The sequence below is a fragment of the Herpailurus yagouaroundi genome, unplaced genomic scaffold (genome assembly GCF_014898765.1).
Source record: "Herpailurus yagouaroundi ecotype Mexico unplaced genomic scaffold, PumYag 29, whole genome shotgun sequence".
NCBI classification, from domain to species: Eukaryota; Metazoa; Chordata; class Mammalia; order Carnivora; family Felidae; genus Herpailurus; species Herpailurus yagouaroundi.
In genome coordinates, this window is record NW_024412377.1 from 58,475,139 (window position 1) to 58,498,558 (window position 23,420).

Consider the following 23,420-nt stretch of genomic DNA (forward strand, 5'->3'; position numbering starts at 1 on the left):
GAAGACATTAGTTGCCTTGGAGAAGGCCTTTTTCATGTAATTTGGCTTCCTGGGAAGCAGTAAGGCGTGTTGCTGGCCATTGTTCATATTTTTGAAATGGAAAACCGTCACATCCAGCAAGCTCATTGGATGACTAATGAAAACCGGGAAACACAAAAAGTGCTTGAAATGAGTGATTGTAGCAGGGGTGTTGTTATATGAGAGATATGTGACCTACCCAGAATGCTAAGCTACCATGGGTGAGACCTAAATGCCTACCAGTGGCAACATAAATGCTTACACCCGGTCAGATTAAAATAAACTGGGATTGTTAGGGTTAATGGCAAAGCAGAAAACCACCCAAAAGCACTCAGCTATATCCTGTTGTTACCATGAGGGAATAGACTCGGTGTTTTTGTTCTGTTTTTGTTTTCAAGAGAAGTCAGCGATCTGGAACACTATACAAAATCTTGACTCGGAATCTTTGGTCATATCCAGCTTGGGGGCTGCTATACTTGAATCTGGGCTCCTTGAGAGCCACAGTTGTGTCTTATCCATGCTTTTATTCCTGAAAGAAGCAAGCAGTGTTCCATGCACATGGTTGGAGACCTTACCTTAGGTGGCATATGTGGTGGCATATGTGGCACTGTGCATTCCTCCTCCTTTCCATCCTTCATGTTGACTCACACGCACTTACTGCTGTTGTCAGGAGTGGTGGGTGAGTACTCAGACAATTACAGAAATGGAGTTGTAGGCCTAGGTTCATGTTATTTAAAAGGGGCAGACACAACCCTTGAACCCAGTCCTTTAGATTTCCTCTCCTAACCAGTGGCCAAGTGCCTCTTCCATGTCTCTCTGTATATTCTCCAGTGGTAGCTCTTCCCACTCAGTATTCTAATCATCTTTTCTTTTTCTTGTACATAGTTGAAAAATACAATTGTTGGATGGATAGATAAAGGAGAAAATATAATCAGTGTCACAGTGGAAATGAACAGTAGTAATGAGGAAGCCATCTAATACTGAGGATGCCGGATGGTTTTTGTTGTTGCCATCAATAATTTGATTTATTTGCAGTGAAATAACATACTGCTGTACAGGAGGGCAGTGTGAGAAGAACACTATGTATTCTTTCATCTCCTCCATTAAGCTCTGGGCCTTCTATTTAGTAGAAATGGAAAAAGAGCTGGGGGAGCCTGTGTGGCTCAGTTGGCTAAGCCTCCAACTCTTGATTTCGGCTCAGGTCATGATTTCACAGTTTGTGGGATTGAGCCCCGCATCACACTCCATGCTGAGTGTGGGGCCTGCTTGGGATTCTCTCTCTCCTTTCTCTCTCCTCCTACCCCACTCATGCTGGTACAGTCTCTCAAAATAAATAAATAAACTTAAAAAAAAAGAATGGAAAGGGAGCTTGACATCTCTTGCAATTAACTTGAAAGCTCATCCTTCGTTTTATAGGAAACATGCCACATAGCACCTGGGTCCATGGTTCCCTTTCCCCCTTAGCAGCACCCCTGGATAGCATCAGCAAAAGGGAAAACCACAGGAATTTCACCCACACAGAACACAGATGGGCAAAGAAGGGCCACACAAGTTGAAGCAGGCTCAGAAACCTTAGCTCAGGATGAATAGACAGGAAGCAGGAGAATTCTGGTATCTCATTTAGTGAATTAAATGCCTCACATGGCTTCTTTGTACTTTGGGAGAGTGTGTGGTCTGGAGTGCTGGAGGTGGGGCCAGGGGCCAAGGGAAATGGGAAGTTGGGGCTTGGGGACCGAGGAGGGTGGGTTCTCACTTGTACACTGATTCATCTCATCTTCCTGAGGCAAGTCTCAAGATTCCTTCACTAATGGAGAATAATGACACCACTTGGATAGGAGTTGAGGGAGGGGAAAGGAAAGCATGAAAATTTATTAACCCTGTGTGAGGGGCTTGGATAGCATCTCTGAAGGATCATTATGAAATCATTTCATCCCCTTTTCTCACCTCTTCCCACTAACATGAGACAAACGCTAAGTAAGTATATAATAATACATTACTAGACAGACAACAAAGCCAGAAAATGTAATAGCCTGCTACAGCTACAAAACTGCCTCAAAGATATATTTAAAATGTCACTGGTGCCTGATGTAAAATACGAATTGCAGGTTCATTTGGAGGATGCGATTTAAAACCTGTACAACTGTATGGTGGCATTTCCCACTGGGGTTTAGTTTTAGTTGTCTTTTTCTGGAGACCAAAAAAAAAAAAAAAAAAATCCCCCAAGTAATTTCAGCCCAGAGATAGAAACTTCGGGCAACCACTTGTGTCTGTTATTTTTCCTTCTTGTTTTCCTTGGTCATGATGCTCTCCAAACCTAGCATCTTCTTGACATGTTGTCTTTCTTTCGGAATATTTCCGCAGGCTTCACAGGAGCTACAGAATGTAGATTACACCTTTTGGAGATGTAGCCTGGCCACATAAGGAGACAAGTAGTTGAAATTTGTGTCAAATTGCTTGTTTAAATGATGTGAGCCAACTTCTTAAAGCCAGGACAGCAGGGGCTGAGGATTTTAAAAGTTGGCAGGGGCCAAAATGACAAGGCTTGGCAGTCACCTGGTGAGCTGCCAACCTCGACTGGAGGCTTCAAAAAAGGACACAAATTAAAAGTCATGTTTCAGCAGCCATTAAAACCAAATTATAGGCTTACATTGCATAGTGAACTACTTTCGTTTTCATTATGCTTAAAATATTTCATTTTGTAGATTGAGAGTGGGTTGCTAGGAAAACCCTGTGTGGAGTTGTCATCTGTGGTCATATTTACAAAGGGGATACACACAGAGGTATAGTTCTCCTTTATGCATTTTTCCTGTGAGGATAGAGGATTTCAAGATGAGAAAAGAGGATGCAATTTGGAGTAAGGGTCAAGGTTTGAAAACATCAACCCTGATGTCTGAGCAAGCTCACAGGTATTTTCCTGACTCTCACGAAAAAAAAAAAAGCATACATCTATACATAACACCTAAAACAAATACCCTTTTTAAAAAATCATCAACATTTTTAAGAAACAGGAAATTTTATCTAAAAGTCCAGATCTTAAGCTTTCCTAGAAAAACTAGAAGACTTGGCTGCATTGGGCCCTTATCCCCACATGGCCACATGGGCCTGGATCTGAGTGAGGGGTGCTTCCTAACCTTTCCAAATCACCTCAGTCCACAACTGGCCCATTTGACTTCCCTGCTTACCTGCTACAGGTATTTGAATATGCTACTCTCTGACTTAGAGTGTACCATATTCTCATTGCCTTTCAGAAAAAGAAAATGTTTATAAAGAATGCATGCAATGTACTGGTTTACCAGGAAATGGTACAGGGACTTATTATATCAGTGACCAGCCCTGTCAGGTCTGTGTCACTTCCACTTTAAGATTAACATATTCAAGATTAATACGCTCCAGCCTGGTTTTACTAATTTAGTTCCTCCTTCTTCCTTTGAGGCCTACAGAAGAAAGCAAATCAAAGTATGTTATTTGTTAGTAACCAACCCTGGAACGCTTTATGCCGTCTTTCTCTCTCTCTCTCTCTCTTGTTTGTGACTTTTAGCAATTACCAACCTAAAGACTTTGATTCTAGGCTTTGTTCCTCAGGTTTGCACAGGTTTGCCCAGACACTGATGGCCATTTCTCCTTCTTCTCTTTGCAGGTCCTCCAAATCACCACAGCCAATCGACTCTGAGGCCCCCTCTGCCTCCCCCTCACAACCACACTCTGTCCCATCACCATTCATCTGCCAACTCCCTCAACAGGAACTCACTGACCAACCGGCGGAGCCAGATCCACGCCCCAGCTCCTGCACCCAATGACCTGGCCACCACACCGGAGTCCGTTCAGCTCCAGGACAGCTGGGTGCTAAACAGCAACGTGCCACTGGAGACTAGGTAAGTCCCCATCGCTGGTCACACCTGTTGCCCCACCTGAGTCATGTGCACAGAGTCCCCTAGACGCTTCAGGATTCTTGTCGAGGAGACAGTCTTGGTGTAAATAACAGGACAAGTATACCACCTCTTTGTTGTTCCCTTGGTAATTTGACTCTGGATGGTAGGCTGATAGGTATTTCTTTGTTCACATGTGTCTCCTTTTAATGCTTGTTTACTTTCTTAGATCTTGTGTACCCAACTAATAGAATTAGCATAACATATTTTTACTCAAAGGCTCATGGGAAACATGCTTATAAGGGTATATTGACTGAAAGCTGCTGATAAATTATGCATTTGGCCTTTCCTGAAGTAATAAATGAAGACTCATTTGAAATTAAGTGTTTGGGGAGACCTTGAGAAACAATCCCTGATTCCAGACTGACAGAAGTATAATTTTAATTTATATTTCATCCAACATGCCGTCTGACTTTAATCCCTCCTGTACACACTAACAGCTTGATGCCTGAGGGGCAAACAAGAATGTACAAAAACAAACAAGAGAAAAGGGGCAGCACTTAGGTTGGAGGGAAGAGTTTCAAAGTGATCTCCACGTCTGGCTTTGTGTTGTTTTGCCTTTTCTTCTGTCCCTTTCTTGCCTCCCCTTTTGGTCCTCCAAAACCACGCCCACCTTAATGCCCTGAGACAAGGTGTGTGGGTCACAGTGCAATGGGCTGGGAAGGAATGACTGTGGAGGCTGTGGGCGGGCTGCTAGATGGGGGAACGCTGTTGCACCCCAACCCCAGACCCTGTCATGGTTTGTATGCTCCAGTTATTATCGTTTCCTTGCCAAAAAGAACCATGAAAACGAAACAGAGAAAGGCGATAATTCATGCTGACCCTTGAAAAAGTTCTCACTTAGGGCCACCTGAGTGGCTCAGTCTGTTCAGTGTCCCACTTTTGGTTTTGGCTCAGGTCATGATCTCTCGGTGTGAGTTTGAGCCCTGTTTGAGGCTCAGCACTGAAAGCACAGAGCCTACTTGGAATTATCTCTCTCCCTCTCTCTCTGCCCCTCCCCCTCTCATTCTCTCTCTTTCAAAAAAATAAATAAATAAACAGTTCTCACTTAAGTTTTTAAACGTTAATAAGCTAGGTTTGAGGAAAAACAAAAGGAATCTGTAATGGCAAGTGAATTATCTGCACACTGCTGGAAGCGACTATGCAAGCCATAGCATTTATGTCATTTCGTACCTATAATATTCTTTTACTATTTTTATAAGATCTTGAATAACTTGTGCACCATTGTCACTGTGGTCACTCTAAACCGTAATAAATTTTATTCTCTGATGATATAGGTTATTTTTAACGATGCCTACATTCTTAATCTGTGAGGCTTAAAATATGAAAGTCAGTAGAAATTATATGTGTATATTACATACAATAGATATATTTAAACATCTGCACTAATATGGGCACCTGGGTGGCTCAGTTGGTTAAGCAACCAACTTTGGCTTTGCTCATGATCTCACGGTTTGTGGGTTGGAGCCTCGTGTCAGGCTCTCCTCTAATGGCATGAAGCATGCTTTGGATTCTCTTGTCTCCTTCTCTCGCTCTCTATCTCTCAAAAATAAACATTTAAAAATAACTGCACTAATAAACCTTTGTCAAAAGGTTTCTAGGCTGAAAGCAGACTGGTCCACATGGCTTAATTCAGGATATTTTCATAGCTGGTGGTGATCTTTAAGGCTGTATAAGACTTTCTGTCTTTTTTTTTTTCCTTCTGCCACAGAGTTTGTTGGGCGTTAGTCAACCTTCTTTTACATTAACAGTCTTTTGTTTGAAAAAGAGTTTCTGGACATAAAGCCTACATAGAGGGAACTAGATGAAGGAGAAGGATGAGGAGAAAGGGAAGGAGAAATGTACTAGCCATTGTAGAAAGTGGAGGAGGAGAGGAAGGAAGGAAGAGGACCACCATCACCATTCATCACCAGTTTTTACTATGCACTTTGTATCTGCCTGGTATTCATTCGTTATTGCATTATCTCATTAGAGCCTGAAATAATAGAGTGAGGTAGGAAGGGACCATTACTTCCACCTTTTTAAAGATGCACAATCTAGATGTGTAGGGGCAAAGTAACTTGCAAGAGGTCTAGGGCTTCAGTGAGATGGGACATTCTGAACCACCTTGGATGGACCTCCACTGGTTTCCACACACAAAACAAGGTGGCATGATGTCTGATAAATGAATACGTACAAGACTACATTTATTGCCCTAATTGTTACATTTACAGGGCAAAATCCATCAGAGTGTTTGCTCCTCACAAAGATTCTCCCTTTGGCGATTACAAGGCATATGGTGCAGAAACCATCTCCTGTCTCCTAGCTGCTGATGAAAATAATTCATTTTCCAGGAGATTTACTTTACAAAACCATTTGCAATCAAGTGTTATCTTGACAAGTATCTGGTAGAGAGAGGACCAGCAGAGCCAAGTGTGTCACCTTCCTATTTTTCTGAAGTTAACTTTCCTAGAATTTGTATCTGATCTATAGAGTCCTTCCGTAAATCATTTATATATTTGTCATTTCTCCAAGGATTAGGGCTTCTCAATGGAGGTTTTGGAGGAGGCAAGTTCAATACAAAGCTTGAGTAGATAGGATTGCCAAAATGTTGAAGTCAGTCAGAAGAAAAAAGCAAGCAAGAACAACATCTGGATATCCTTTGATCAGTGCCTTCCAGGGCCAAAGATTAGAGAATGTGAGGCCCTTGGGATAGGGCTATCACCAGAAGTCAAACACAGGGTGCAGAAGTCAGCAGCTCTGTTCATGGAATTCATGAATACATATAACTTGGATGTGCATCTGGTCCCGTATATGAAAACTTCAGCAGTAATTAATAGAATTGTTGAGCTTTACATTTCTTTTTAAAATATTATCATTCAGTGTCTTATTAGCAAATATTTACTGAGTCCCTCATGTATACCAAACACACTATATGAGGTGCTAGGGAGGTCATGAGTAACACATGAAACTTGCCCTTGAAGTTCACACAATCTAAAGGAAGAGATAGGTACATAAACAGAGGGGTAGTGCAGTGTATACAATACACTTTAAGACTAAAGTGACCATACAGTGGATGAAGTGATTAACTCTTCCAGGATGATCAGGAAACATTTCAAACTGAGTATCTGTTTGAATTGGGTTTTTAGAGGAGGATAATAATTTGCCTAATAGATAGGTAGAAAAAAAAGTCAAAGATTGTAGCATACTCTTTGTTTCTGTTCCCTAGTATTTTTTTTAATATAGTCTTGGAAACTGTAGAACTGAACAAAGTCACTTATTCAAATGTTGGAACATTGTGAGTTTCATAGGATCATTTTCTTACCCACAAGAGAAAGTGTAGACATGGGAGCCCTTCTTTTATGGGCATGATGCCATACTAGGATTCCCATTCTTACTTTTATACCAAATAAGGATTGGTTAACTATATCCAGGAGAGAAACCATTGAAGGCAGGTCATAGAGGCTGATCATGATGTAGTCATCAATTTCGAAAATGCACTGGAAATTTACAAACGGCTTCACCACCTCTACTCTCCCTAACACAGACTTCTGGGTGTGATGGAAGAATTTCATAACTGGGAGGTGATGAGCAGGCATGCTGCCACCCCCAGAGACTCTAAGCCAAGTTCAGCGTGTTTCTTTAGACCAGTGAGGAGCAAACCCTTGCTTCTCTGCATTGCTTTTTGACGTTCCCATCCATCTTAATGAGGCATGTTACATCTTCTCTAGACTGCGCTTTTTTTTCCATTTTTTTCTGTGACAAGTAGAATTAAAGGTGCTGGTTAAGGAGGCATAGCCCAAAAATGGGACTGTATGAATTACGAGTTTAACACAAGACAAAAAGCCTAAAAATTCTCTACCGATGTTAATCATGTAAGAGACCAGTGCATATACATTTCTGCTACCAAAACCAGTCAATTCATGTATAAACCATAACAGAATCGAAGGGAAAAAAAAAAACTCAGGGCAGAGGAGCTAAATGCAAGCAGTCAATACTGTCTTTATCTAATATGATGTGTAACAAAATGACCACCATCTTTATTTCCACCCACTTACATCTTGAAACAAAATCCATGAGCAATTCCTGGTTGATACCATCCATCTACACTTTTCCCTCCTGAGAATAACAAGGTCAGGAATCTTCCAGGCCAGCTGCTTCTTGGGGAGTTTCTGAAGTCAGCTTCTCTTGTCTAAAATGGTACAAAGTAGCTTGATGACAGAAGCTAACTTTCCTTCTTCTATGTGTTTTATTGAATTCTCTCTGAATCTCTCAGCAGCACATCAGTAAAGAGAATCCCCTGGCAGAATAAAACTTCCCTCTGGTTTTACTTTCTCCCTAAAATACCAGAAGCTCCCATTTTTGGTCAGTAATTCCTTTTCTGTCTTTACAAATCTTTTTTTTTTTAATTTTTTTTATTAACGTTTATTTATTTTTGAGACAGAGAGAGACAGAGCATGAACGGGGAGGGTCAGAGAGAGGGAGACACAGAATCCGAAACAGGCTCCAGGCTCTGAGTGGTCAGCACAGAGCCCGACGCGGGGCTCGAACCCACGGAGTGAGAGATCATGACCTGAGCCAAAGTCAGCCGCTTAACCGACTGAGCCACCCAGGCGTCCCTGTCTTTACAAATCTTGACACAGGGTGAACAGAAAATAAATACATAAAAAATCTCCATCAGACCCTTAACTCCAGAAGCCCTAATTTTAACTATCAAAATCCCCAAGTTACAAACAAGTTTGCAAGTTGCTTTTTAAGATCATCATCCATTATTCATTCAAGAAATAACTATGAGAACCTATCATGTGCCAAGTACTGAGGATTCAGCAGTGAAGAAGAAAAGCAAAGCCCTTGCCCTTGTGGTGTTTCCAGGCTGGATGTAGACAGAAGTGTACAAATGATTAGATACATGCCTCCCCACCATGACAAATGTACTAAGTGCTGTGTGAGGTATAGAGAAGTCAGACGCATGAGAAATTGACATTTGAGCTGAGCCCTAAGGATGAGTAAGTGTTAATTAGACTTGAAGAATGTTCTAGGTGGCAAAACAATGACCTGCTGGGGAAAGAAAGACTAAGATGCCAGGAAGGGAAAGCAAGCTAGAAGGGCAGGTGAGGGCAGGATGTTGCAGGCCATTGGGCTGGGTTAAAGGTTTTGGACTCTAGCCCAAGAATAATGAAAAGTCAATGATGTATTTTAAATAAGAGAACAAAATAATAAAATACTATTGTTTGGTTTGGTTTTGAATTGTGAGAGCTGCCATATAGCAAACATGTTGGAGGTATGGTGGAAAGTACAGCAAGTCTATTGTAGGTCCAGTTTAGAGAATGTCATCATGGTTAAGATGAAAGGTGTCCTGGTGTCCGCTAGGTTCCTGGTAGCTGTAGTACTCATATCTGGCTTTCTCCTACCAATCTGGCAAGAAGGTGAACATTCATAGACGTGAAGTATATTTTGAAGGTAGAGTCAAGTGGGAATGAACACTTGTGGAGCTGTGGGTTAGACTACTGAGAGTACGATGACCAGGTTTTTAACTTAGGAGACTGGTTGGATAGTGATTTCATTTCCCGAGGATGGAACAAGTTTTGTGGCAGAAAACAGAAGTGCAGTTTCAGGCACGTTAACTCCACATATGTAACAAGAGACTTAAGTGTAGCTGTTTTGATTCTAAATATTTTGATTCCAAAATAATAGATGTGATGTGGAAATTCAGCCTTACAAATAACAGCATATTTACCATGTTCAGAGCTGTCAGCAGTTAATTTTTTTTCTCTTTAAAAATTTACTCTCCAGAAAATATGTTCAATTTAGCAGTTATCCTACATGATCACATAGGTCTACAAATAACAATTTTTCTTTATTAAATACCTTTTGCTTGGCACTTAGTTTTAACATCATGATCACATTGAACCCCTTAACCCTTCTGTTAGGTTTATGTTACTCTCCCCATCTTAAATAAAGGGAAACTGAGGGTTGGGAAAATTATGTTACCTACACCTCTGCAAATAAGTAAGTGGTGGAGCTGGAACTTGAACTGGGTCTGACTCCAAATGGCATGTTCATAACCACCAAATGATAGTGCCTTTGGAACTAGAAAAACAAAACAAAACAATGCTTATTCTGATGGCACACAACAACTTAATATGTCAGGCCGTGGAAATGGTGAGGTCAATGCATTATAAGTGACCTAAGGCAAGAAATTATCTATGGGATGAATTCTGGCCTGTTACTGGATGTAGACTGAGTCGCTGACAAAATCAAAAGCCCAGCAAGAGCTAAGGGACTCTTCTCTGCAGCACTTTGGGTCTGGTGGCAGCCACAGTGCTGAATCTGAGGCCTCGCTGTTCCACGGCCCTGGCAGCGTAGGATCCGTGTGAGCTGATTTACAGAGTTTTAATACACTGCATCTGATAAAATGTAAGAGCAAATTGACAGTGTGGAAATAAGAAGCACTGCTACTTTTTCAGTTCTGTAATTTGTACATTTTTTATCCCTCAAACAGAGCTTTGCCAGATTAATAAGAGAAAGCCAAACGGCTAGGGGTAACATGGCTGACCACTTGGTCCTACTTGGAGTACCATGGTAATTCCTGCTAGTAGGAGGTTGTGTAAGTACTCTGATAAAGAAATGAGCACATTGGGCTTGATGAGTGACATTTTAAAAATCTAATTTTGGTATCAGAATTTTAGAAGATATACTTTTTGTCTTTGCCATGAAGTTATCTTAGCCTAATCTAGATGCTTTATTGGTAGTGTGTATCTGGGAATCAAGACACAAGACCTTTAGTAAATAAGGTTTTCACAGAGAAGCAACAAGATTGTTGAAACATCCTCACCATGCTGAGCCCGAAGACTGTTCCAAACTTGTTCTCAGATTGATTTTTCTACCTAAGGATTAATTTTCTGACAGAATCACTGACAAGCTTGATCTTGAGAATATTAAACCAAGGTAACCTGTTTGGGTTTTTGGGACTTTTTTTTTTAATGTTTTCAAGTGAAGTTGAAAACCAGAATTCATTCTGGGTGAACCAAATATATTCAAGCACTTTTCAAATCAATAGGCAGCTTGATTTCTCCATATTGCAAAACATTATGCCCCCTCTAAATTCTCGTCAGAGGCAACATGGAAATTAATGAGACCTTTAGGTTAGCCTTTCAAGCTCAGCCTTATTTTATAGCTTTACCTTGCCTTTTTGACACTGTGATCCCGCCTGGCCACCAGCAGCATTTCACGTTGCAGTGCACTTTAATTTTGTAGTTTTCTTAGTCTTCCTTGGAAACTGGCAGCTTATTAATCTCAATAACTGAGCTGCTCAATAGGCAAACTCTCCAATGAGAATTTAGGCTGTGTCTTTTTTTTTTTTTCTTGGCAGATGGAGACAAGGGGTTGGTTGTCAGATGGAGGCAAGAGGTGGGGGAATGGGAGACAGAAAGCCGGTTAGAAGAGGCACCCCTGCACCCCACATCACTTTCTGACAATTGGCAGGAAAATAAAGAGAACCTGGTCTGATCTACTGCTTTGCAATTTACGACTTGTGGTGTTTAACACACTCCAGACCATTAATAAGAGAATAAATAAAGTGCTGTGGCACGTGTGCAAATTACTAGGTGCATTAAGAAAGAAACAAGCATCACATCTTATTTAAGACCACTCCAACCTGCTCTTGGTGTGGATCTGCAAATTTGGAATCATCCTTGAACACAGAGCTATCGAAGGAGAGGCTGTCCTTTTCAAATTTGGCTCCCGCCATAAAACTAAAGCCTTATTAAGTTTATTAAGGCTTTAAGGACCTGAACTTCTTACTTTTAAGTTAACCCCTGCTAAGTTCTAGGTAAAGAGAACTTTTTTAAAAACTGTCCCTCAGCAGCCTAGACCATGGGGACCCAATCACGGATTGAGGCCACCTTGTGGTCATGCCTTGTAAGCACAAGACTCTGCCCTGAGTCTATGTTAAATGTTGAAGACTCTTGGGTTAAGTTCACAGTTGAAAAAAGCCAAATATTTCCAACTCTGTGCTCTTTCACCCATTCAGCTAATATCAAGTGTCACTCCCTTGGGGCATTTCCTGAAGGCTTCCCAGAGGATATTTTATCTGGTTCAGACAGGGATAGACTTGATGAAGTGCAAGTCTTTTTCTAATTCTGGCTCCCCAATGATCCTTTTCTTTTCACAGAGGCCAGATAAGGCATTCATGGTTCTCCCAGGCAGGGGAAGTAGGCTGTGCAACTTTTCTGAAGCTTCCTTTGATTTATTAGTCTCAGACTCGCCTGCCTTTGTAAGGTGGAGTTGTGTGTCCCCAGCACTGTAGTCCTGCACAGGGCACTCAGCCAGGTCACTCCACTGGGGCTGCGTTCTCTAGATTAGAGGAGAGAATGTAAGAAACTTTTTCTCAGACAGGTATTTTTCCCTCCCAAACCCACCAAATGATTTCAAACTATTTCATGAGTCATATTTGCAAATATTCGTTCTTAGAGGTCATGACAGTGCTAACCACAAAGGCTCACCCTCAAAATTGTGTATTTTTAAATCCCTTATAGAATCACTTCTTACCCAGAATGACTGAGAAATTGGCAAATGCCCCCAATTTCTGTCATCATTGTTTTAACTGTTCTTGCCTTATATGTCACAACAGAATGAGTAACACTTCTTTCTTATTTGTGAGATTGTATTGAGATTGTATTTCAGTTTGTTAAAGCTTCAGTTGGGTATAAACATCTATAAGTCCATTTCTCAACAATTAGTCCTCCCATAAAGATGTTGCACACCCATGATAGGACAATTAAAACCACATTTTTTAGGGGCGCCTGGGTGGCGCAGTCGGTTAAGCGTCCGACTTCAGCCAGGTCACGATCTCGCGGTTTGTGAGTTCGAGCCCCGTGTCAGGCTCTGGGCTGATGGCTCGGAGCCTGGATCCTGTTTCCGATTCTGTGTCTCCCTCTCTCTCTGCCCCTCCCCCGTTCATGCTCTGTCTCTCTCTGTCCCAAAAATAAATAAAAAACGTTGAAAAAAAATTTTTAATAAAAAATAAATAAATAAATAAAACCACATTTTTTTATTAAAAATAGAGCTACCCTATGACCCAGCAGTAGCACTACCAAGAATTTACTCATGGGATACAGGAGTGCTGATGCATAGGGGTACATGTACCCCAATGTTTATAGCAGTGCTTTCAACATTAGCCAAATAATGGAAAGAGCCTAAATGTCCATCAGCTGACGAATGGATAAAGATGTGGTTTATATAGTCAATGGAATACTACTTAGCAATGAGAAAGAATGAAATCATGCCATTTGCAACAATGTGGATGGAACTAGAAGATATTATGCTGAGTGAAATAAGTCAGTCAAAGATAGATATCATATGTTTTCACTCATATGTGGATCATGAGAAACTGAATGGAAGACCACGGGGGAGGGGAAGGGGAAAAAATAGTTACAAAGAGAGAGGGAGGGAGGCAAACCACAAGAGACTCTTAAATACAGAGAACAAACTGAGGGTTGATGGGGGTGGGGGTGGAGAAGGGGGAAGTGGGTGATGGGCATTGAGGAGGGCACTTACTGGGATGAGCACTGGGTGTTTTATGTAAGCTAATTTGACAAATTATATTCATTAAAAAAGGTTATTTACTGCTATTATACTAGAAATCTATTTCTATTGTAAAAGGAAATAATGTATTTTCATTGATGTAGAATAGTATCCAAGTTACTGTGAGTAATAAAAAGCACCTTTTAAAATAAAAAGAAAATCTCATTTTTTAAAATTATTTGAGCAAATTGGATTTAAAATTCTGCACTTAGAAGAAGGTGGACGATGTTGTTCTTCTTGCATTGGTATATGCTTAGATAAGAATTTAAAATGGAAAACTTAATCATAGTAACTTTTTAATCTCCTATCAACCATACTTCCTCTACTAGGGAACATGGATTAGAAGGCATAAGGTGATGTTGGGCCTATTTAAGCATTTGCTGGGACCTGGGGAAATCTACCCCACCCTGGCATCAGTAAAAGGAGAATAAATCTAAAAGCCCCCTGGGTGTGGGGACAATGCTATGTACATCCGAGTCTTGTGGGTGTCTTTTTCTCAGCTTCAGTCTGTTCTCTCTTGCTATGTTAGTGTCTCCAGGGGTATACCAAAGGCAGAGGACCACAAATATTATCTTCTCCATCTTCTAGAACTCAGAATCCATGTGAGGAGAGACTGTGGCCTTATTAAATGTCTTTTCACTTCTGGGAAACAAGTGAACACTCTTTGTGATTTTATTTTTTAGACATCATCACCCCCTAAATACCTGCTTTGTGCCAAGTACTGTAATAGGTACTTTATGTTATCTGAGTGGAAGCCCTGTGGGATAGATATTATTGTCGTTTTAGGCATGTCAGGAAGATGGAACTTGGGAAGGTAAAGAGCCTGGGGCAGAATCAAGATTCTGGAAGAACTAGATTCACAGAAGTAAACTCAGGCATTAGAAGTCTGTCCCTCAACTTTGCTTTTCTCTCTTTCCATCCATCATTCTTAATCAGACCTTCTGTGAGATCTTTGTGGGAACTACAGACTATATTCTCATAGCTTAGAAACCTAACAGAAAAAGGATATCTTTTTCCTGATATTTCACCAACACCCCCTTCATTAAATTTCATTGAACTGAACGAGGGTCACATACCCACAATGGACCCAGTCCCCAACACCTGGAGAAGCAGCCATGTTGATTGGCTAGACCTGGATCATGTACCCACATACAACATCATAGCAGGAAGAAGGGCATGGTCATAACCAAACATCATGATTTTAGGAGACTATAAAATGGAGACCTGGCAGGTCAAAAAAAAAAAGTCAAGTTCAATGCTAGTTTTGCCTTAGCCCCACTGCCTTCTCTCATTGCCTAATGATAGTGATTTTCTCCTCTGGGCACACACAGTTCTGGCCAGGGTGGGGGAATGGGGGAATTTTAGGGCATCAGGTTATCTCACTTGCCTGGGCACAGAAGGGGGTTTACAGCTGATTCCAATATGAAGTAGAAAGAATAAGTTCCACTGACTAATTTCCATCCCCTTCTGATTCATTGCCCTCTCTGGTTCACTTCTCAAACATCCCACAACTTTACCTTTGAGTTCACTGTGGCCACTTAATGCATTTTAACTTTTATTAGTCTCCTGATGTCTCTTTGAAGCTATCATCTTCTTTCCTGCAAAACTGCTTGGATTCCACATTTTCTAATTAAAACATGCTCATTTATTGTCTTACTAACCAGTGCTCTTTACGAGGGCTCATGATGAGAAAGTTAACTCAAAACAACTCGATTCATTTCCCATCTCCTGAAAATGGCTTGAGATGCAGTTTTACCTTTACAAAGTCAAATTACTTTGGACAATTTTTGGTTTTGCTTTTTTAATAAAACCATGAATGGAAAACATCTAAACTCCATGCTTTAAGCTCCTGTTCTCAACAATGCACTCTGTTCTCTTCTTGGTGAAAATCTCAGGTAGGCAGTGTCATTCAGCTCCATAATGGACCACAATGTAGGTAACAATTGAATTGTGCTATATTTAATTAGACACAATCCCTTGGTCCTAAGATGCAACATGTCCTAATGTCAATAATTATGCCCATCACTGTCTACACCCCTGTGATTTGATCTGGCATTACTAGAAGTACTAAAACTCAGTGTAATAGAGGGAAGGTAGTACACATGCATTTAAACCCTCCTAGAATTTCATACTAATGATGTGGGTGAGAGAACAAGTTCCAAGGACATGGTGCGTGTCTTAGTGTACTTTGTTTTCTGAGTCTTCACCACTGCTGGCCTTGTCTAGAAATAGGGAAGCAATATTTGGATGGGAGTCCCCTCATGTCCTGCCCCTAATGTGTATCTTCAGGGTCACAGTATCATTCAGTTGGGGAAAGACAAAGTATAGAATTTGCCACTGAGATAAGCCAAAGCCTATTTCAGGCAGAGAGGTGGAGACAGAGAGTCAGAGATAGAGAAGAAAGGATCTGGTGATAAGAATATAGAAGTAAAGTCATGCTGTCTTCTGGGAAGTTGGTCCTTTGATTCTGCCAGAAGGCGAACCAGGAGAAGGAATCAAGGTCAACTAGATTTAGGTTGGCTTGATCATTTAAGAGTAGCGGGAATCGTTTGGCAGCACAGAGGCAGAATTTCCAAGCTGGAATCCATGTTTAGATTACCTAGTATAGTCCAATGTCTATTTTATAGATGAGGGGAGTGAGGACCAGATGACTCATCAATTCCTCCCACTTGGAATGTCCGAGTGGTGCCCTAAAGCAGGTCTCTTGTTCAAGCATTCCTCACCATGCTTCACTGTTTCCAGCATGATTAGGGGACTTTGTTGCCTATTCATCTTGAATAGATTCTGCTCCATTTCCTTCCACAAAGGAATCATCAAGAATTTAAGACAAAGATTAGAGCACATAGATTTGGTCTTTCCACTCATTCATTACAAAATGCATACATTCTCTTGATAAAAATATTCAACAACCAGGAAGATAGAAAATGAAAAGTAAGATGCCCTGCCCTTCTGCTCCTATTTTCAAGGAAATCTCTTTTGAAGGTTTATTATTTTAGGTTTCCCGAAATGTTTATGGATGTCTGAGCATGTTTTTGTTTAATATAAATGGGATCACATTATACATACCATTTGGCAACTTCCTTTTTTAACTTCATGAGATATTGTGGAAATCACTTCAGGTAATTTCTTGTGGACCTGCCTCATTCTTTAAAGTATGTGTAATATTCCAGATTGTCATAATTTATTTAACCAGTCTCTTCTTTATGGACACTTACATCACTTTCACATTTTTGCTCTTACAAACAAAACTGTAATGAGGAGTCTTGTGTATATACCTTTCTTTGCCTACTTACATGATTATATTCAAGAGTCAAATTCCTGGAAGTGAAATTGCTAGATCAAAGGGTATATATAATGTGCATTTTAAATTTTGATAGATTGTGCCAAATTATGTTCAATTCAAATGCTGTAGTCTCTCTTTATTCCTCATTCTTTAATGGCCTGAATTTTCTTTTATGAGCTTGAAATAAGAGCCCTGAAGTTTACGATATTAGATTTTAAACATAGAATTGAAAGAATTTTCTTTTTCAAGGGACAGTGTACTAAATAATATTAGAATACTCTAGAAACTCAACTCCCTTCTCATGTGCCAGGTGTAGTATAAGAAAAAGGTATAGCTGTGGGGAAAATCTGACTCACTCACTTTCCTTGGTTCTAGCTGTAGGGCTCTTTCTCTTTATTCCCAGATTTTGCTACACTGCGGCCTACGTGATTCAAGATACCTAACCTTTGCTGCCTTTTGTTTTCTCATTTATAATTGGCAGTGTTTAAATTTGCCTCTTCTCCCTGTCTACCTTGCCTCTATCTACCTAATGGGGATATTATAAGAATATCTAAGATGACTTAGTCAAGTTTCTGAGTCCCCAGGAGAAATGCCTAGTACAGTAGGATTATTGTTCTAACTATTATAGGAGAGCGTTTATGATCAAGGGCTTGAAAATCCAGCAAGGAAGACAGCCTCTTTTGTGAAATAAGTATGTGAGGGTTCTGTCAATAAGAGGCCCTCAGGCCAAACTTATATAGTTTCTTTATCTGAAACTCTGATTTTATGCTAAATAAGGATTTTTTGTATTTCCCACCTCCTGTTGGTAATCCCATTACCAGCTGTGTTCATAGGACTTCAGCTTGATTCAGCCAGCATTTATGGAGGCTCTATTATTAGGGGCTGACCACCATGCAAGATGCTGAGGGTAAAGGATGAAAAAGACATGGTCCCTGTCCCTTGACAGTTACAGTCTAGTGGGAGAAAGACAGCTAAGTAGATAATTTATATTAATATAAAACACTGTAATATGGACAGAAGCTCAGGACAACACAGGAGCACATGATGGTAGGGGACTTCCACACCTCGCTGGTCAGGGAAACCAGGTAGATAGTGTCTGATTCCCATTTTGATAGAAAAGTATACCCCATCAAAGGGCTCTCGAGGAAGAGGTAAGAGAATAAGGCCAGAAAAGCAAGAGTTTGCAAGCATTCTGGATCAACTGGGGACAATTCAGAGGACAATGCTAGAGATGTCTTATGGCCCATGTCAGGAACACCTTCTAGACACAGTGAAGCACCTAAGGTTTATTCTATATGGGATGGGGAGTCTTCAAAGGTGTGTTATGGTCACAGTTGCAGTGAGAAGTAGGAAGGAAAAAAAATCAGCTGGTATACCAGAAAGAAAAGAAATAAAAGTTTACAGCACTTACCCAAAGCATCCCATGTTGAAGAAAGGAAAGGAGAAGGGAAGGAAGGAAAGCGAGTGGGACAAGAAGAAAAGATCTATCCTTCAAGTAGGCAATTTATGGGATTCATTGATAGATAAAAGCCAACATTTATTGAGGGTCACCTTAGTTTCATCTATGTGCTGAGCGCATTTAATACACACAATATCCCTATGAAATATTTCAGTTGTTTTCAACATTTTGCATACAAAGAAACCCAGATTCCTCAAATCATTTTCCCAAGGCTGCTCAGGTTACAGATGAGGCAACCAGGCTCTGAACCCCCTTGCTGCCAATAGTTTGCTGGTTCACCACTGCCATGTTCAGCCTCCTGGAACAGGCAGGCTATTCCAGGCTGACCCTGACCTAGACCTTCCTCTTCCTTCTTGGCCTCTACCCTCTCCATACACTGTTCTTCCCCTCCTTCCACTGCCCTCACAGAAATGCAGACCGTACTTTGCTTTTCATGTAGCCACTTAACTTTTGTCAAGCAAAACCTAAGAGCCAGAAAGGATCCCAGTTCAAGTCCAAGCCTCTGAGATGTCTGCAAAGACAGCCTTTCCTGACCAGACTCTCCTTTAGTTTTGCTTAATTCTGCCACTTGCAAAGAAAATGCCTGGAGGCGGGCACCTGGCTTTTAGTCTAACATGCCACCTCCCTGTCAGGCAGCTTTCAATTTACCATGCCTCAGCATGTCCAACCGCGTCTTCGTCAAGACTTCCAAGATGGCAGTGACAAGCTTTCCGGGTACTTAAGGCAAACATGCATGACAGTTTTCCTTGACACTTGCATTTTTAAAAAGCCTTGCCTGGAGCCCTAGGAAACCCAGCATTTAGGAAACCAGGAGCCTTACAAGGAAGCCACACTTTCAGAACCTGCTTCCCGGGGACTTGTTTTGTGACAGGGACACTGCAGGATCTGCTTGAGAGTATATTAAGCACCATGGCAATATTTACGTGTTGATGCTAAATAATGGTTGCCTTTTTTAATGGCATTTTTTGATGACTGAAATGTATGGATCTGTTCAATGCATTGTCAGTGGGTATATGGCTGGCCTACAAACACACTTAAATGGCACACTTCTGCAAAGCATTAATTTCTAAGTGTCCAACAGATATATGTAGGCAGGCAGACATGTCACAGGGGTTGCTCTAAAGCTTAATTAATATCCATAAAGAGCTCTTATATCATTTCAAGAAGAGTGCTAAATAAGAAGAAAACATTGTACCTATGGATATTATACATATAAAGAAATGTGGGTGAATAAACTGATAGGTCTTTGTATATTTGTTCATGTCTCAAAGGGTCTGTGTAAATTCAAATGGGAAAATAAATTGTATTAGAGATAACTATCTTTTATTTGAGTGTTTAAAAAAAAAGCAACAGAGCCCCAAACTTAAATGCTAGAAATCTCTACACACTACTGATGTGGAAGCAAATCTATAATACAAAAAGTGAAGAGTAGTTTTCTTTCTTTCTTTGTTTTCCTTCTCCTCTGCCCATCCCTACATCTTAGGATTGCTTTAATGACTTAAGAATTATTTTTACCTGTGCAAAAATTGAATAAATCAGTTTTGTTTTTCTTTCTAAGCCTTGAAGAAATCACATAAAATACTTTATGTGCCCGTTTTAATTTTTCTATCATAATAAAACTTCCTTCTTTCTCTGCCTTTCTCCCTCCCTCCATTCCTTCCCTCCATTCTCTCCTTCCTTCCATCCCTCCTTCTTCACTCTTTCCACCAAGTGACTAGGTCCTGAGAACCTACAAAAATCTAGGAAATAGCCATTATTGAGGTTTTTGTTTGTTTCCTTTTAATTTCTTTCTGGGCCTTAGTGTACTCATCCAGAAATAGAGGGAAATGAATTAGAATTTCATTTCTCAAAGGTGTACCCCATAGAATACCTTTTTAAGACTGGGAAAGTAGGTGGATATAAAACTTATGTGATAAAATAAGCAGAATGATAAATATTACATTGTAGAGTACTGAGATATTTAAAATATTAAAGGCTTGTGAAGATTCTATAGTAATCTCTTAAATTTTCTTCACTCCAGTATTTCCCAAATATCATGAAATGCTTTCTTTACCTAAAGCTAGTAATATATGAATACCCTGGGTGATCCGAAGAAGATACTTTGAGATCTTATATTTCAGACCCTCTTTGATCTCACAACAGAAGTAGGAAACCTAGAATTTCTTCAAACTCTTTCTAGAGAAGGACTTTCTGAATTTGTCTTCTAGGATAAGATGTAATTTCTCTCTCAGAGCCAAAACTTAAGAAATCCACCCATGTACAGATTCACTCATCATGTTCTACAATATTTGGGCCTGTGAGTAAGTACTGTTTATAATACAGTGCTCAGATTATGTGCTAACAATAAAAACTTTTTTATAAAAATGTCATGGATAGATCACTTTGCTAGAATATAAACCCTAGTACTTTTCTACTAAAACCTCTTTCCTAAAATGAGAGTCTGTTCACTTGGCATGTTAAAACATTTTGTAAGATATAAAGTATTATTACTGTTTTTGTGGCTACTGCCACATGGCTCTTTGGTGATGTTTTTATTCTTGTAATTTGAAAGTTTAAAAAAAAAATTTATAACATGGGTAAGATGAAAGGAGACTAGCAACATGTTCAGGGCCAACTAGAATTTGACCTTGCTGAGGAATTCAAGGTTGGTCATTTTCCACATTTAGAAAACAGCTAAATGTTCCCCATAAAGTTTAACATAGAATTACCATAAAACTGAGCAATTTTCCTATGTATTTCCCCCCAAAATTGAAAATAGGTGCTCAAGTATTTGTACACAAATGTACCAAGCAGCACTATTCACCATAGCCAAAAGACCAAAACAACATAATGCCCCTCCATGTATAAATGGATAAACAACATGTGGTGTGTGTATGGTTGTATATGCAATATATATACATGCACACACAATGGAATAGTATTCAGCCTTTAAAAAGAATGAAATGCTAACTGAGAACAAACTGAGGGTTGATGGGGGTGGGATGGATGAAAGGATGGGTGATGGGTATTGAGGAGGGCATCTTTTGGGATGAGCACTGGGTGTTGTATGGAAACCAATTTGACAATAAATTTCATATTAAAAAAAAGAATGAAATGCTAATAAATGCTATAGTGGAGATGAACTTGAAATATGCTGAGGAAGAGAAGCCAAGCACAAAAAGTCACATATAGTATGATTCCATATATATGAAATACCCATAATCCATAGAGACAGAAATCAGATTAGTGGTTACCAGAAGCTAGGAGTAGGAGAACAGGGATTTAGGAATTACTGCTTGATGGGTACAGGGTTTGCTTTTGGGGTAATGAAAATATTTTGGAACAAAATAGGGAGGGTGGTTGTACAATATTTTGAATGCATTGAATGCCATTGAATAGTATGCATTAAAATGATTAATTTTGTTATGTAAATTTCACCTCAATAGGAAAAATTTTTCATTAATTAATTAATTGATTTAAGGAAAACAGCTAGAGAATCAATGTATTCCCCTTAGTATGAAAAGTCTACTCAAGGGAGAGGCAACAAGATAGTTACGCTTGGAAAATCCATCTCTTGCTCCCATCTTTTCCAAGAAAAATGCTAAGAAAAAATGCCAGTTTCCAAAACATGCTTTAAAATGGTTAACTTTGAAGGCAGTACACAAAATACCAGTACATGTGATTTGATTAATACTGTTAAATGGATCCAAGGATGCAATATATTAGCATCTGGAAGATTTTAAACATGATTCCCATTCAGCATCTTGGTAAATGCAACTCATCAGACTTTCCTGAAGTTGTTGAAGCACCAAAGATAAGGAAATAAAGGTGTATCAGACGAGACTCCTTTGTTACAGAGGTGGCAGGGGAGGGAGGGTAGAGAAAGATAAATGGATTCTTATCTGGGTGGAGGAGGGTGTACACAAGATTTTTCAGAGATGAAAACTGTTCTCATCATATTCTTTTAAAAGTGATTTGGAAGAGAAAATGCACCATGAAATCTTTATGTTTGCAAAGATACCAAACCTATGAAGATAAACTGCTCTGTAGGTGGGCAGAGAAGTGACAGATAAGGAGCAAGTACATTTACCAAAAAAAATTCTTCCAGGGTTGTAGGAAGATTATCTCTGAGTTCCTGGTTACAAACCAGAAACTGGCCCTGAGATTAGTGTAAACTAATGCCTAAACATAGATGTCCATTGGGCTGCTGAGGAAAGAGAGGAGGGGAAGACCTGAAGAATGCACAGCATCACTAAGTAGAATCCTAAAAATTAATCAAAAGTGCATTATCACTATTTCAAAAACTATTGTGAGTTCTCAATGGAAATAGTCAATAGTCAATAGCTAACATACCTCAAGAATGACAAAAAGGTTGAGGAAAATTCCAACCTAAAAGATCAAGAAAATGAGAAGGCAGTCATAAAATGTGCTAAAAAGCCTCCTCAGAATAGAAAGATGGCAGGTTTCTCAAAGGATTTAAAAAAGAAAAAAACAAAAAACAAAAAACATATGTAGGCATAATGAGAACATGGTCCTGTTTACCAAAATCTTGAAACTCAGGGTGACAGGGCATTCCTTGAAGAGGACACCACAGGATAAATAAATAGATGTGTGGACCTGAGAACATACAGAAAAGTTTTCAAGATCTAGATTGGCTCATTCATCCATTCATTTACCAAAAATTGTTCAAACACCAAACATTTGCTGGACATGCTTCCAGAGGGTGGGGATACAGCAGTGGGGAGAACTAAATCTGGGCCCTCAAGGAAAGTGCATGCTGTTGGGTGAAGCAGGTAATAAGCAAGATGATAGCTACTCAAAGCATAAATGTGGAGCAGATGATATGGCAGGGCCTTATATGAATACCATCACTCTACGTCCCTCAAAAATCAGTCATTGGAGGTGGAAAGTCCCCAGGCTGCCGCCTTGGCCAAGGTAGGGTATAAAGTAAAAAGCTGATCAAAAAAGTTTTTCTGAGAAATGAGTTTTGAAGGGAGACTGCTTTCAGTCTCCTGAGGAGAAGTCATGCAGAGATCTGAGTTAAGAACTTTCTAGAGGGAAACACAATGTAGAATACCCTGAGATGCAGAGAAGCTTGGCATCTTTGAAGGACAGGGAAAAGTATGGTGGAAGTCTCAAGAACATAACTGGTGGAGGACAGGAAGAGATGAGGTACACCATAATGAGGTGC

General features: G+C 40.0%; 1 protein-coding gene across 19 annotated transcripts in view; it reads left to right on the forward strand.

Moving 5' to 3' along the window:
* TENM2 (teneurin transmembrane protein 2) overlaps positions 1-23,420 on the forward strand; it is a 1,969,530-nt gene that overhangs the window by 1,661,808 nt on the left and 284,302 nt on the right. For all 19 annotated transcript variants that reach the window (XM_040444168.1, XM_040444170.1, XM_040444289.1 and 16 more), the window contains one exon: positions 3,656-3,890. In XM_040444168.1, the coding sequence (XP_040300102.1) occupies positions 3,656-3,890 (235 nt within the window). The remainder of the gene's footprint in view (positions 1-3,655; positions 3,891-23,420) is intronic.